Below are 13931 nucleotides of genomic sequence, written 5' to 3' on the forward strand. Positions count from 1 at the left end.
CGTAGAGCCGGCTTCATTGCACCTGGCTCGATGCCCACTCTAGCCCGGCAGATACGAGGAGCTGGAATGTACCGCACCGGGCTATGCACCCGCACGGGGGACACCGTGCGCTCCACAGCATAACACAGTGCCTGCCCGGTCCCTCTCGCTCTCCGGTAAGCACAGGAAGTTGGCGCAGGTCTCCTAACTGGCTTCGCCACACTCCCTGTGTGCCTCCACAATACATTTTTGGGGCTGACTCTCGGGCTTCCAACCGCGCCACCGTGCTGCCTCCTCATACCAGCGCCTCTCTGCCTTCGCTGCCTCCAGCTCTGCTTTGGGGCAGCGATATTCCCCTGGCTGTGCCCAGGGTCCTCTCCCGTCTAGAATTTCCTCCCAAGTCCATGAGTCCTGTGTCTTCGGCCGCTGTTGCTGCTGCCCATTACCACGCCGCTTGGTCCTCTGTTGGTGGGTGTTTCTGTAACGGCAGATTTCCTCCTCTTCGTCTGAACTTTGCTGCTCCTACACAGAGTGATGTACTGCTTGAACATACTTTTCAGGTTCACAAAGACGATGGCTGCAAGCACTGCCTGGAATACACACAAACTTAAGAGTGGTTTCAGCCAGTATAAAACACACACACACAAACCTGATACTTCACTTATAATAGAATAACTGACAAAAATCTGACATTTACATACTCAGACCCTTTACTCAGTACTTTGTTGATGCACCTTTGGCAGTGATGACAGCTTCAAGTCTTCTTGGGTATGACACTACAAGCTTGGCACACCTGCATTTGGGGAGTTTCTCCCATTCATCTCTACAGATCCTCTCAAGCTCTGTCAGGTTGGAGGAGGAGTGTTGCTGCACAGCTATTTTCAGGTCTCTCCAGAGATGTTCGATTGGGTTCAAGTCTGGGCTCTGGCTGGGCCACTCAAGGACATTCAGAGACCTGCCCCGAAGCCACTCCTGCGTTGTCCCGAGTGCTCTGGAGCAGGTTTTCATAAAGGATCTCTCTGTACTTTGCTCCGTTCATCTTTCCCTCGATCATGACTAGTCTCCCAGTCTCCGCCGCTGAAAAACATCTCGACTGCATGGTGCTGCCACCACAATGCTTCACCGTAGGGATGGTGCCAGGTTTCCTCCAGATGTGACGCTTGGCAATAAAGAACTGCCAAAGGGGGAGGAGTTGCAAACTACTGCAGAGATAGCCTGCTAAGTTCTGTCATACTTTCCAGGTCTATGCAGGTCTAGATACCCTCAATCTCACACAAATAATCAAGGAACCCACCAGGTACAACCCTAAATCTGTAAACATGGGCATAGATATTCATAGATATTATCCTGATCAACTTGCCCTCCAAATACACCTCTGCTGTTTTCAATCAGGATCTCAGCGATCACTGCCTCATTGCCCGCATCCGTTATGGGTCCACGGTCAAATGACCACCCCCATCACTGTCATACGCTCCCTACAACACTTCAGCAAGCAGGCCTTTCTCATCGACCTGGCCCGGGTATCCTGGAAGGATATTGACCTCATCCCGTCAGTCAAGGATGCCTGGTCATTTTTTTTAAAGTAATTTCCTCACCATCTTAATTAAGCATGCCCCTTTCAAAAAATGTAGAACTAAGAACAGATATAGCCCTTGGTTCACTCCAGACCTGACTGCCCTTGACCAGCACAAAAACATCCTGTGGCGGACTGCACTAGCATCGAATAGTCCCCATGATATGCAACTTTCAGGGAAATCAGGAACCAATACATACTGACTGTATGTCAGTCAGGAAAGCAAAGGCTAGCTTTTTCAAACAGAAATGTGCATCCTGTAGCTCTAACTCCAAAACGTTTTGGGACACTAATGTCCATGGAGAATAAGACCACCTCCTCCCAGCTGCTCACTGCACTGAGGCTAGGTAACACTGTCACCACGATAATTGAGAATTTCAATAAGCATTTCTCTACGGCTGGCAATGCTTTCCTCCTGGCTACCCCAACCCCGGCCATCAGCTCCGCACCACCCGCAGCTTCTTGCCCAAGCCTCCCCAGCTTCTCCTTCACCCAAATCCAGATAGCAGATGTTCTGAAGGAGCTGAAACACAGGACCTGTACAAATCAGCTGGGCTGGACAATCTGGACCCTCTCTTTCTAAAATGATCCACCGCAATTGTTGCATCCCCTATTACCAGTCTGTTCAATCTCTCTTTCGTATCGTCCGAGATCCCTAAAGATTGGAAAGCTGCCGCGGTCATCCCCCTCTTCAAAGAGGGTGACACTCTAGACCCAAACTGTTATAGACCTATATCCATCCTGCCCTGCCTTTCTAATATCTTCGAAAGCCAAGTTAATTAACAGACTACTGACCATTTCGAATCCCACCGTACCTTCTCCGCTGTGCAATCTGGTTTCCGAGCTGGTCACGGGTGCACCTCAGTCACGCTCAAGGTACTAAACGATATCATAACCACCATCAATAAAAGACAGTACTGTGTAGCCATCTTTAGCCTCGCCCGGTTCCCCAACTACTTCTCAAACAGAGTTCAGTGTGTCAAATCGGAGGGCCTGTTGTCCGGACCTCTGGCAGTCTCTATGGGGGTACCACAGGGTTCAATTCTCGGGCCGACTCTTTTCTCTGTTTATATCAACAATGCCGCTCAACGATGATTCCCTGATCCACCTCTACGCAGACGACACCATTCTGTATACATCTGGCCCATCTTTGGACACTTTGTTAACTAACCTCCAAACGAGATTCAATGACACACAACACTCCTTCTGTGGCCTCCAACTGCTCTTTAACACTAGTAAAAACCAAATGCATGCTTTTTAACCGTTCGCTGCCCGCACCCGCCCGCCCGACTAGCATCATTACTCTGGACGGTTCTGACTTAGAATATGTGGACAACTACAAATTCCTAGGTGTCTGGCTAGACTATAAACTCTCCTTCCAGACTCATATTAAACATTTCCAATCCAAAATTAAATCTAGAATCTATTTAGCAACAAAGCCTCCTTCACTCACGCCGCCAAACATACCCTCGTAAAACTGACTATCCTACCAATCCTCGACTTCGGCGACATCATTTACAAAATAACTTCCAATACTCTACTCAGCAAACTGGATGCAGTCAATCACAGTGCCATCCGTTTTGTCACCAAAGCCCCTTATACCACCCACCACTGCGACCTATATGCTCTAGTCGGCTGGCCCTTGCTACATATTCGTCGCCAGACCCACTGGCTCCAGGTCATCTATAAGTCTATGCTAGGTAAAGCTCGGCCTTATCTCACCTCACTGGTCACGATAACAACACCCACCCGTAACACGCGCTCCAGCAGGTATATCTAACTGGTCGTCCAGTTTTAAGCTCTTTTGCACACCAGTATTTCTACTTGCACATCACCATCTGCTCATCTATTACTCCAGTGTTAATTTGCTAAACTGTAATTACTTTGCTACTATGGCCTATTTATTGCCTTACCTCCTCACTCCATTTGCACACACTGTATATAGACTTTTTTTCTATTGTGTTATTGTAATGTTTGTCGTTAATGGTAGACCAAGGCGCAGCGTGATTTGAGTTCATCATATTTTATTAAAATGTGAACCAGCAAAAAAACAATAAACAATACAACGAATGAACAGCTTCGTCGTGCAAAAATACATGCAACCAAACAAAGACAAGATCCCACAACTGAATGTGGGAAAAAGGACTGCCTAAGTATGATCCCCAATCAGAGACAACGATAGACAGCTGCCTCTGATTGGGAACCATACTAGGTTAACAAAGAAAAAGAAAACATAGATATACAAAAACTAGAGTACCCACCCTAGTCACACCCTGACCTAACCAAAATATAGAGAATAAACAGGGATCTCTAAGGTCAAGGCGTGACAGTTATTGACTGTACACTTGTTTATTCCATGTGTAACTCTGTGTTGTTGTTTGTGTTGCACTGCTTTGCTTTATCTTGGCCAGGTCGCAGTTGTGAATGAGAACTTGTTCTCAACTAGCTTACCTGGTTAAATAAAGGTGAAATAAAAAATAAATAAAAAAATTCAGTCCAAAGACTTCAATCTTGGTTTCATCAGACCAGAGAATCTTGTTTCTCGTGGTCTGAGAGTCTTTAGGTGCCTTTTGACAAACTCCAAGCGGGCTGTCATGTGCCTTTTACTGAGGAATGGCTTCCGTCTGGCCACTCTACCATAAAGGCCTGATTGGTGGAGTGCTGCAAACATGTTTGTCTTTCTAGAAGGTTCTCCCCATCTCTACAGAGGAACTCTAGAGCTCTGTCAGAGTGACCATTGGGTTCTTGGTCATCTCCCTTCTCCCCCGATTGTTCAGTTTGGCCGGGCAGCCAGCTCTAGGAAGTTGGTGGATCCAAATTTCTTCCATTTAAGAATGATGGAGGCCTCGGTGCTCTCTTCAATTCTGCAGAAACGTTTTGGTACCATTCCCCAGATCTGTGCCTCGACACTATCCTGTCTCGGCGCTCTACGGACAATTCCTTTGACATCATGGCTTGGTTTTTGCTCTAACATGAACTGTCAACTGTGGGACCTTATATAGACAGGTGTGTGCCTTTCCAAATCATGTCCAATCAATATAATTTACCACAGGTGGACTCCAGTCAAGTTGTAGAAACATCTCAACCATGACCCAGCAGGGTTCAGTAATAAGAATCAACAGATACCAGCAAGAGTAGAGGTCAACAGAAAGAGGAGTACAATTTGAAAGCTCAAACAAGCTATTAATGATTATTACTTGTTTCACTCCCACACACACACACACACACACACTCACACTTTATGACCCCCCCCGCTGCTCTTTAATTATTTGTTACTTTTATTTCTTATCTGTATTTTTTTAAACTGCATTGTTAGTTAAGGGCTCGTAAGTAAGCATTTCACTGTTGCATTCGGCGCATCTGACTAATAAAATGTGACTTGATTTGTAGGCATCCCTAGCAAAGATGCTCACCTCAGTCAGGTTAGTCCTATTCATCGTGACCAGGAAGTTTTTGTCTGGAGCCAACCTCTCTGTCACACTTCCAACCATGACACTGAGCACTGCAAACACACCTGCACCTGCACACAACATAACGACACCTGTGTATGTACATTGTATACACATAAAGAATTGGGCTGACTGAGAGTGTTAATCTTAGTCTTTATCAACCATTCCCAAACTACTGGTACATATTTCTGTCCACTTGCCTATGGAAATATGTCTGGACATTCCAAAGAAGAAGTAGACCAATGCAGGAAGCCAGCAATGCATATGCCATACCAGCACTGTTCAAAAAACATTCAACTATTAATTTTCCTCTCATTCTTTTATAACTTGAATAATATATATGAAATGTTCTGTTTTGTAGCCGTCCACATGAAGTGTATGTCGTTAAGATTACGACCATTGAAAGGCATGTTGTTTTTTAGTTTTTAGTTTAACAGTGTTTTTGTGGTTTACCCATGGGGTTGTGGTCTTACTGTACCTTGTGACAAGTGCATGATACCCACACTGATGCCAGAGATGAGGTCTGGCTTGCCATAGTCCCAGACAGTGTACCAGGGCAGCTAGTAGAGTACAGGCAGACAGCCCATCACACTACCTTTCAGCCTGCGTACAGTGCATCTGGAGGGGGTTGAGGGGGGTTGAAAGTCACCCAGTAAAATACTACTTGAATAAAAGTCTAAAAGTATTTGGTTTTAAATATACTTAAGTATCAAAAGTAAAGTTTTTTTTTAAATTTACACTCAGACATAATTTACAAAGGAAACATTTGTGTTTAGTGAGTCTGTCAGATCAGAGGCAGTAGGGAGGACCAGGGATGTTATCTTGATAAGTGTGTGAATTGGACCATTTTCCTGTCCGGCTAAGCATGCGAAATGTAACTTTTGGGTGTCAGTAAAGTGTATGGAGTAAAAAGTACATTATCTTCTTTAGGAATGTAGTGGAGTAAAAGTAAAAGATGTCAAAAATATATATAGTAGCGCTTTAAAGTATTTTTATAGGAAGACAGGTTCATCTACAGTACAGTAGTTAATCTACAGTACGGTATATATTTCATCTACCGTACAGTATATGGTTCATCTACAGTACAGTATATGGTTAATCTACAGTACACTATATGGTTAATCTACAGTACAGTATATGCTTCCAGCCAACAGGCAGCAATGAGCATGAGCCACAGGACCACATCTATTTGCAATAAATCAGAAACTCACACACATATTCACACACCTTAGACTAGTGCGTGGGCACACACATACACACAGACACACACACATCTTCTGTGCCTTACTTGAAGGACTTTTTTAGACTTTTTTCTCAGTCAGGCTGTGTCAGATTAGTCCATTCTCTGAGTCAGCTCCTCCAGTCTCTGCTCATCCAGCACATTTCTCTCCAACCTGTACTCCTTAGCCCTCCGCCCCACACCCATACCACCTTGTGGACAAGGTTGGGCTATTTTTTCCTCCCCGTGTAAGTCGCTTGAAGTGCCTGTCAATCCCTCTTTTATACAATATGACTATCTAGGAGGCATTTTTTCACCTCATATTTGATCATTCAAAGTCTTGAAGAGCCACATTTCAGGAAGGCTGGAATGTCTGGACTGCACTCTGGTCATAGGAAAGAGGTGTTACACCACCAGATTTCTTACACTGCAAAAGTGATGCTAATGAACCATGAAAACACCAGGTAGCCAGTAGCTGATGACATAGTATTCCTGTCATCTATTTCAGACAGCTGTGGTTTAGAGGACAGTGGACAGACAGAGACAAAGGATATGGGAATTATAGATTAACTTCAGGTGGAAAACAACATACTACATATACAGTACATATAGCATTTTCTGATTTACGGCCTACACAGGATATCACAGGGAAATGCCTTCAGTTTTAAAAAACTAACAATTTTGTTTTGCAATACCTGTAGGGTTCATAAGGGTCATTCATTGCTTTGTTCAGGATGTTCACACCATAGAGATACTATGCAATTACTAATTACTAATTCTATGGTTCACACCACCTCAGGTTAAAATTTTAACATCAATCTGTTGAGTGGTATGAACGAAGTATGAGCTGCATCATCGCAAGTTTATTATTATGATTATTATGAATAATGTGACTATTATCATTCAAAATGACTGTAGTTGCTTTAAGAGAGTGACATGAAGAATCCAACCCAGAAGCTGGTTCCATGTGCCAGTCCACAGATACACAAGCCTACACGTGATCGTAACCCTACACCTCCCCCCCCCCAAAAAAATATAGCGATAGCAATGAATAGCAATCGGGTTATATTTTACTTGTGAAATTCTAATAGACCATTGCTCAACATGACACAACATTATCATATGTGAGTCTCCTGACATTATTCCATGTTAAAACAAAATGTGCCCCTCGCCCCTATATGCCTGCTGCCTCTCTGACCCAGTTGCCGTTCCATTGGCCATATCATAGTCTATTTTAAGGTGTGTTGCTCAGCTCAGAAGGACAGGGCATTCAGGCAGGGAAGAGAGAGAAGGGGAAGGTAAACAGTGCTGGGTTTCAGAGAGGATAGCTTGGCCCCCTGTCTCTCTGACCACTCTTCCTGGTGCATTCAGCTACATTAACAACAACGCCTGCAGCCTGGCTGACTGAGGAACCTGATGGTCTACTGGAATAAGAGGATTCCCACGGACCGGTAGGACAGGATGAAATAGGCTTGACTACTGTGTGATCAAAGGGCAAAATAATCTCTAATAAGACTAAAGGGCGTAAGACTTTAGTAACATAATGCATAGTGGGAGATGATACTGATTAGTGTTTAACATGGATCCCTGGTTTCACAGAGGCAAGCAGGGCATGGACATGCTTTAGTTGCTGTACTGTTATGCTGTGGTGTATGTGTCAATATGGGAAATTGGAATTCCAGTAAGAAATGTTGGTCACACTTACTGATTTATATTGACGAGGTCAGAACTACAAATTTGAAGATAAGGAATGTCTTATTAACTATCAAATATTCACAAAATGACTTAGATTACAAAACTCTACTCAACATAAATGTAAACAATGTACTGGGGTCTTGATCATATCAACATTGAACTTGTGTTTTTCTTTCTATACTTTCAGATAAAGAAGCTCCTTGTTTTGTTATTTATTTAAATCTATTTACATTTTTCGTAATTATTTTCTAAGTTAAGTTATTACTGTTGAATAGACATTAGATCCAAATGGATCTGAGAGCTAAACATAGTCTGGGTCTTCTGGACCAGCTGAGGAAGATGAGGGAGACAGAGAAGCTGACAGATGTGGTGCTGGTGGCTGAGGACATCAGCTTCCCCTGCCATCGCGTGGTCCTCTCAGTCTTCAGCCCTTACTTCCGGGTCATGTTCACCTGTGGCCTGCGGGAGTGCAGTACTAGGGAAGTATTTCTGCGTGACACCTCAGCCGATAGCCTGGGTCTATTGTTGAACTACATGTACTGTTCTGAGCTCCCACTCAACAACGCCAATGTACAGGGGGTGTCCGTTGCCGCCTTCCTTCTACAGATGGACGAGGTATTCAACCGCTGCCAGAGCCACATGAGGGAGAACATGGACGCTTCCAACTGCCTCGGGGTGTACTACTATGCCCGCGACCTTGGAGCCGAGGAGCTGGCCGACCATGCCCAGAGATACCTACGGACGCACTTCGTTCAGGTGTGTATGAGCGAGGAGATTCTAGAACTCGAGGCCCATAAGCTGGGGGCACTGCTGAGCTCCGACGACCTCAACGTGTCACGGGAGGAGACCATCCTGGATGTGGTGCTGCACTGGGTCAGACAGGACACTCTAGGAGACGGGGTGGAGTACGGGCGGAGTAGACACCTGGCTGAGCTCTTGAGGAAGGTGCGCCTCCCCCTGGTGGCCCCTGACTACCTGAAGGAGGCCATGAAGAGGAATATGTCCCTTCTGGCAGATGCAGAGTGTCTGGAGATGATGGAGGAGGCTCTGGAGGCCACTGGGATGCACCCTGCAGTTGCTCCCAGGAAACTGAAGCTCCGATATGGGATGGAGACCACAGATCTGCTACTCTGCATCGGCAATGAGGGTGGAGGGATCCGGTCGCGGTATGGAAATTATTCAGAACGCAGCTTCTGCTATGCCCCCTCCACGGGCCGGACCTACTACATCACATCCCCGCGCTACGGAGATGTTCTGGGAGTCGTGTGTGCCGGGGTCGTCACCGAGGGCAATGAGATTGTGGTGGCTGGGGAGGCAGGGGTGAGGAAAATGGCCAGGCAAACAGACAGGAATGTGGAGCTATTCAGGTAGGAATCTGGAAGAACGGTATCATGAACTTTGTGTGTTTGAATGAGATCATCAGCAGTAATAAACCTCAGTGATGAGAGTGACAGTCAGTGGCATACTGTTAAGGTGCTGTGGCCAGGTGGTGTGTGTATGTAAACAACGTCACTCTGCTTGCTTAGGGAGTACCACTTCCTCCTGATTCGGCTCACACGAGGCTTGAACCCAGGGCTTCTGCCTTGCTAGCACACGTGACCGCCCTCCTGAAGCTTCTTACCAGTCTGTGCCACGCGAAAGCTAGACATTCTCTGGTGCAAGTGGGGACACTTTAGACTGCTACATGTAGACAGGTAGAATGTGTGGTCAGGTGATAATGATGGTCAGCAACCTGTGTTTATTTTAGCATGCTAGAGTCTGACTAAAACCCCTGTCCCTGACTTGTCTGTGTTGTCCTCCTCAGGTACAGGGTGGAGGCCCAGGGGACCTGGGAGCACCTGAGCTCAGCTGAATACCGAGACTCATACGCACTGGGGGCGCTGGGTGATACTATTTACCTGCTGGGAGGCCAGATGAAGCTGAAGAACCAGTACCTCATCACCAACTGTGTGGAACGCTGGTCCCTGCAGGGTGGGCCCTGGCGTAGTGCCGCCCCGCTACCCATGCCACTGGCCTATCATAGCGTGGTGCGTCTGAAGGACCGTCTCTACGTGCTCGGGGGTCGAACTCCACAGGTAATGGACTAAAGAAAAGGGGTTTGATATACAGGAAGATGAATAGTCAGTTAATGCTACTCTGTATTATGTTTTTGTTTGTGTGTTTGTGTGTGTGTGCATCTGTGTCTGCGTGTGTGCAATGTGCAGGCAGGTAGGCCAAGGGGCATTTCACATTTGTTTAATTCAGTCTCACAACATCCATGTATTTTTGGAGTCCCTCACTCTCACTCATGTACACACTATGCTTGAGGCTGTGAGGCCTTGAGAGCAGAGAGACACACTATCTGTGTCAGTGTGTGACTGTGAGCCTGCTCTCTATCCCCTCCTCCTTCTCTAAACTCTGCACCTGTCCTGTCCCGTCACTCCCCATGGCAGTCCTGGCGGATGGATGACGAGCCAGACCGCTTGAGCAACCGTCTGTTGGAGTATGACCCTGAGACAAACAAGTGGACAGAGCTGGGTCCCATGAAGCACTCTAAGTACCGCTGTAGTGCTGTGGCGCTCAATGGGGAAATCTACGTGATGGGTGAGATTTAAAAGATAAACAACACATAGGCTGTTTGTTTATTAGCAGATTGATTTCATTAGTTTCATGATGGTCATGGCGATGATGGTCACTTCTCCTAGAGAAACACCTCAACTCCCTCCCCTCAACATAAATAGTATGTTTGGACAGATCAGTTTAATAGTTTTTGAAAGTAGTACCTGACAACACAAGAAGTGAATGTCTCAGTACACAAAAACAACCCAGTTGTGTTCTAACAGGGGGCATCGGCTGTGATGGGGTAGATCGTGGGCAGTCCCGTCGTTGCCTTGATGCTGTGGAGATCTACAACCCCGATGGAGACTTCTGGAGAGATGGGCCCACTATGCCCTCTCCGCAGCTATCCCTACGCAGCAATGCCTCCAACGCCGGAGTGGTGGGGGGCAAGCTATATGTGTGCGGATACAACAAGGGAGCCGGTAACTAAACCCACTTTCCTTTCCACTGTTCATAAAAAATGAGAAACCCACACACTGCTCTTACTAGTATCACTTCATTTTACTGAAGCTTACGTGTCAGCCTCTTGGCCTTCGCCAAAGCTTTGAAGGCCAACACGTAAGCTTCAATAAAATTAAGTGATACTAGCAAGAGCAGTGTGCAGGTTTCTCTTTTCTTTGAAGTTATCGCATTATTCCCGTGCACCTGCAGCAAGTGCCTTTTTTTACTTTCCTCTGTTCACAAAACTGTGACATCACGTGGGACTTGTTTGAGTAAACGATTACCTGTCCTTTTAAGACCTAAACAAGTTGACTGTAGCTGAATGCTGTTTAATTTGATTGCCACACCACTCTTTAAAATGCCTGGTTCTAATAGTGACAAAAATTATATTCCTGGCCTATGCCAATCCCTGTGTCCCTTAGATTGTCATGAGGACATAATCAAGGACATCCTGGAACTAGACCCATGGGAGAACCGCTGGACCGTGGTGGCCCGCCATGTTCTGATGCATGATGCCTACGACGTCTGCTTGGTGGCAAGCCTCAATCCCCGGGAGCTCATGTCTCCCCCGGCAGACCTAGTAACTCAGTGACACCCACCCACCCTAAGGTCTAAGGACCCGTTCTTATCTAAAAGCAGCTTGGGCAATAACGATTTTTTCTGAAAACTGAGAGCTGATAATATTGAGCAAGACCTTTCCGCTGCTGTGGGCCAGGAGTGAAAATGCACCTGATCCTGGTGATGCTTGTTGGTTTATTGAGACGCATTTGATCTCTCGTGACATTACAGTTAGTGTTTGAAGCCCTGACCTGAGTGGGGCACTGCACAAAATCCAACTCTGCACTTGTCTTGAACTGTATATGAACTACTGATTTGCACATTTAGAAGTAGACATTGTATCTATCTTCAATGAATATCATACCTTAGTGGGTTTTATGGCACAGCTTGTAAATATAATTGTTGTGATTTTGTATGTCGTTGTAAAATGCCACTGGCGATCTCTAGAATTTTGGAAAGTAAACCATAGACAGGTCCTTCACAATCTAGTGATTTTAAATCAATCATTCACTGCTTTTTGCTCTTTACATCTGTGTTCAAGATTATATTTTTATCATTCAAATAAAGCTTACATACAATGCCTTGCAAAAGTATTCACCCCCTTAGCGTTTTTTCTATTTTGCTGCATTACAACCTGTAATTTAAATTTAATTTTATTTTGATATCATGTAATGGACATACACAAAATAGTCCGAATAGGTGAAGTGAAATGAAAAAAAAAATAACTTAATTAAAAGTTTTAAACTTTAAACATTTTTTAAATTAAAACTGAAAAGTGGTGGGTGCATATGTATTCACCCCCTTTGCTATTGTTGGAATTGGCTAAACTTTGTACATTGATATATTAAATAAATGATAGAGACGAAGCCTTGAATATAAATAATCTGTAGCAACCCAGAAGGCTTTGGAATGTGTTTGATGGAGGAGAGCGATGTGTTGATATAGGGAAGACAGATGGATATCTGTGGATTAGGTGAAGGAGGGGTTGTGGATTAGGAGGTGAGGGGTGAGGTCAGTTCCCCTTAAAGGAGTAATCAGGGTTGGTATCTGGTTACCTTCTTTCTCTTGGGCATATACTAAGGATGGAGAGGGGGAGTGTCTTAATTAGGATGTACAGGTATATATGTGATGTCTGAAATGTTTTGCTGTCTGATTACAGCTGTACAGAACCTTTGGGAATGATTAAACTTGGTTAAAGCTTCTCTAGTGTCTGAGTTATTTACTCTGAAAAATAAGAACCTAACACTACGAAGACCCTAAATAAGATCTGGTGCAACCAAATACCTTCAGAAGTCACATAATTAGTTAAACAAAGTCCACCTGTGTGCAATCTAAGTGTCACATGATCTGTCACAGTATATATAAACCTGTTCTGAAAGACCCCAGAGTCTGCAACACCACTAAGCAAGGGGCACCAACAAGCAAGTGACACCATGAAGACCAAGGAGCTCTCCAAACAGGTCGGGGACAAAGTTGTGGAGAACAGATCAGGGTTGAGTTCTAAAAATATCATCCCACAGAGCACCATTAAATCCATTATTAAAAAATGTAAATAATATGGCACCACAGCAAACCTGCCAAGAGTGGGCCGCCCACCAAAACTCATGGACCAGGCAAGGATGGCATTAATCAGAGAGGCAATAAAGAGACCAAAGATACCCCCGAAGGAGCTGCAAAGCTCTACAGTGGAGATTGGAGTATCTGTCCATAGGACCACTTTAAGCCGTACACTCCACAGAGCTGGGCTTTACGGAAGAGTGGCCAGAAAAAAGCCATTGCTTTGGATGTTTTTCATCGGCAGGGACTGGGAAACTGGTCAGAATTGAAGGAATGATGGATGGCGCTAAATTCAGGGAAATTCTTGAGGGAAACATATTTCAGTCTTCCAGAGATTTGAGACAGGGACGGAGGTTCACCTTCCAACAGGACAATGACCCTAAACATACTGCTAAAGCAACACTCGAGTGATTTAAGGGGAAACATTTAAATGTCTTGGAATGGCCTAGTCAAAGCCCGGACCTCAATCCAATTGAGAATCCGTGGTATGACTTAAAGATTGCGGTACACCAGCGGAACCCATCCAACATGAAGGAGCTGGAGCAATTTTGCCTTGAAGAATGGGCAAAAATCCCAGTGGCTAGACTTGCCAAGCTTATAGAGACATAGCCCAAGAGACGTGCAGCTGTATTTGCTGCAAAAGGTGGCTCTACAAAATATTGACTTTGGGGGGGTAAATAGTTGTGCATGCTCATGTTCAGTTTTTTTTGTCTTATTTCTTGTTTGTTTCACAATAAAAAATATTTTGCATCTTCAAAGTGGTAGGCATGTTGTGTAAATCAAATTATACAAACCCCCCCAAAATCTATTTTAATTCCAGGTTGTAAGGCAACAAAATAGGAAAATGCCAAGGGGGGTGAAT

The 13931-nt window shown here is 45.0% G+C and overlaps 1 protein-coding gene across 1 annotated transcript; it reads left to right on the plus strand.

Moving 5' to 3' along the window:
• The first annotated feature begins 7482 nt into the window (after window positions 1–7482).
• On the plus strand, window positions 7483–12713 carry LOC112254795 (kelch repeat and BTB domain-containing protein 12). The gene is made up of 6 exons (XM_024427653.2): window positions 7483–7671; window positions 8103–9282; window positions 9720–9990; window positions 10348–10498; window positions 10738–10935; window positions 11377–12713. Exons 2-6 carry the CDS (start codon window positions 8204–8206, stop codon window positions 11544–11546), a joined length of 1869 nt encoding a protein of 622 aa, XP_024283421.1. The 5' UTR covers window positions 7483–7671; window positions 8103–8203; the 3' UTR covers window positions 11547–12713.
• The last annotated feature ends 1218 nt before the right edge of the window (window positions 12714–13931 follow it).

The sequence above is a fragment of the Oncorhynchus tshawytscha genome, linkage group LG07, assembly GCF_018296145.1.
Source record: "Oncorhynchus tshawytscha isolate Ot180627B linkage group LG07, Otsh_v2.0, whole genome shotgun sequence".
NCBI lineage: Eukaryota > Metazoa > Chordata > Actinopteri > Salmoniformes > Salmonidae > Oncorhynchus > Oncorhynchus tshawytscha.

What these genes read in the sequence shown, in the direction of transcription:
- LOC112254795 (XM_024427653.2), top strand. Translation starts at nt 8,204, where the DNA reads ATGGATCTGAGAGCTAAACATAGTCTGGGTCTTCTGGACCAGCTGAGG. An exon ending in AGGAATGTGGAGCTATTCAG is followed by an intron (nt 9,283 to 9,719) that starts GTAGGAATCTGG and finishes TGTCCTCCTCAG; the next exon opens with GTACAGGGTGGAGGCCCAGG. An exon ending in CGGATACAACAAGGGAGCCG is followed by an intron (nt 10,936 to 11,376) that starts GTAACTAAACCC and finishes TGTGTCCCTTAG; the next exon opens with ATTGTCATGAGGACATAATC.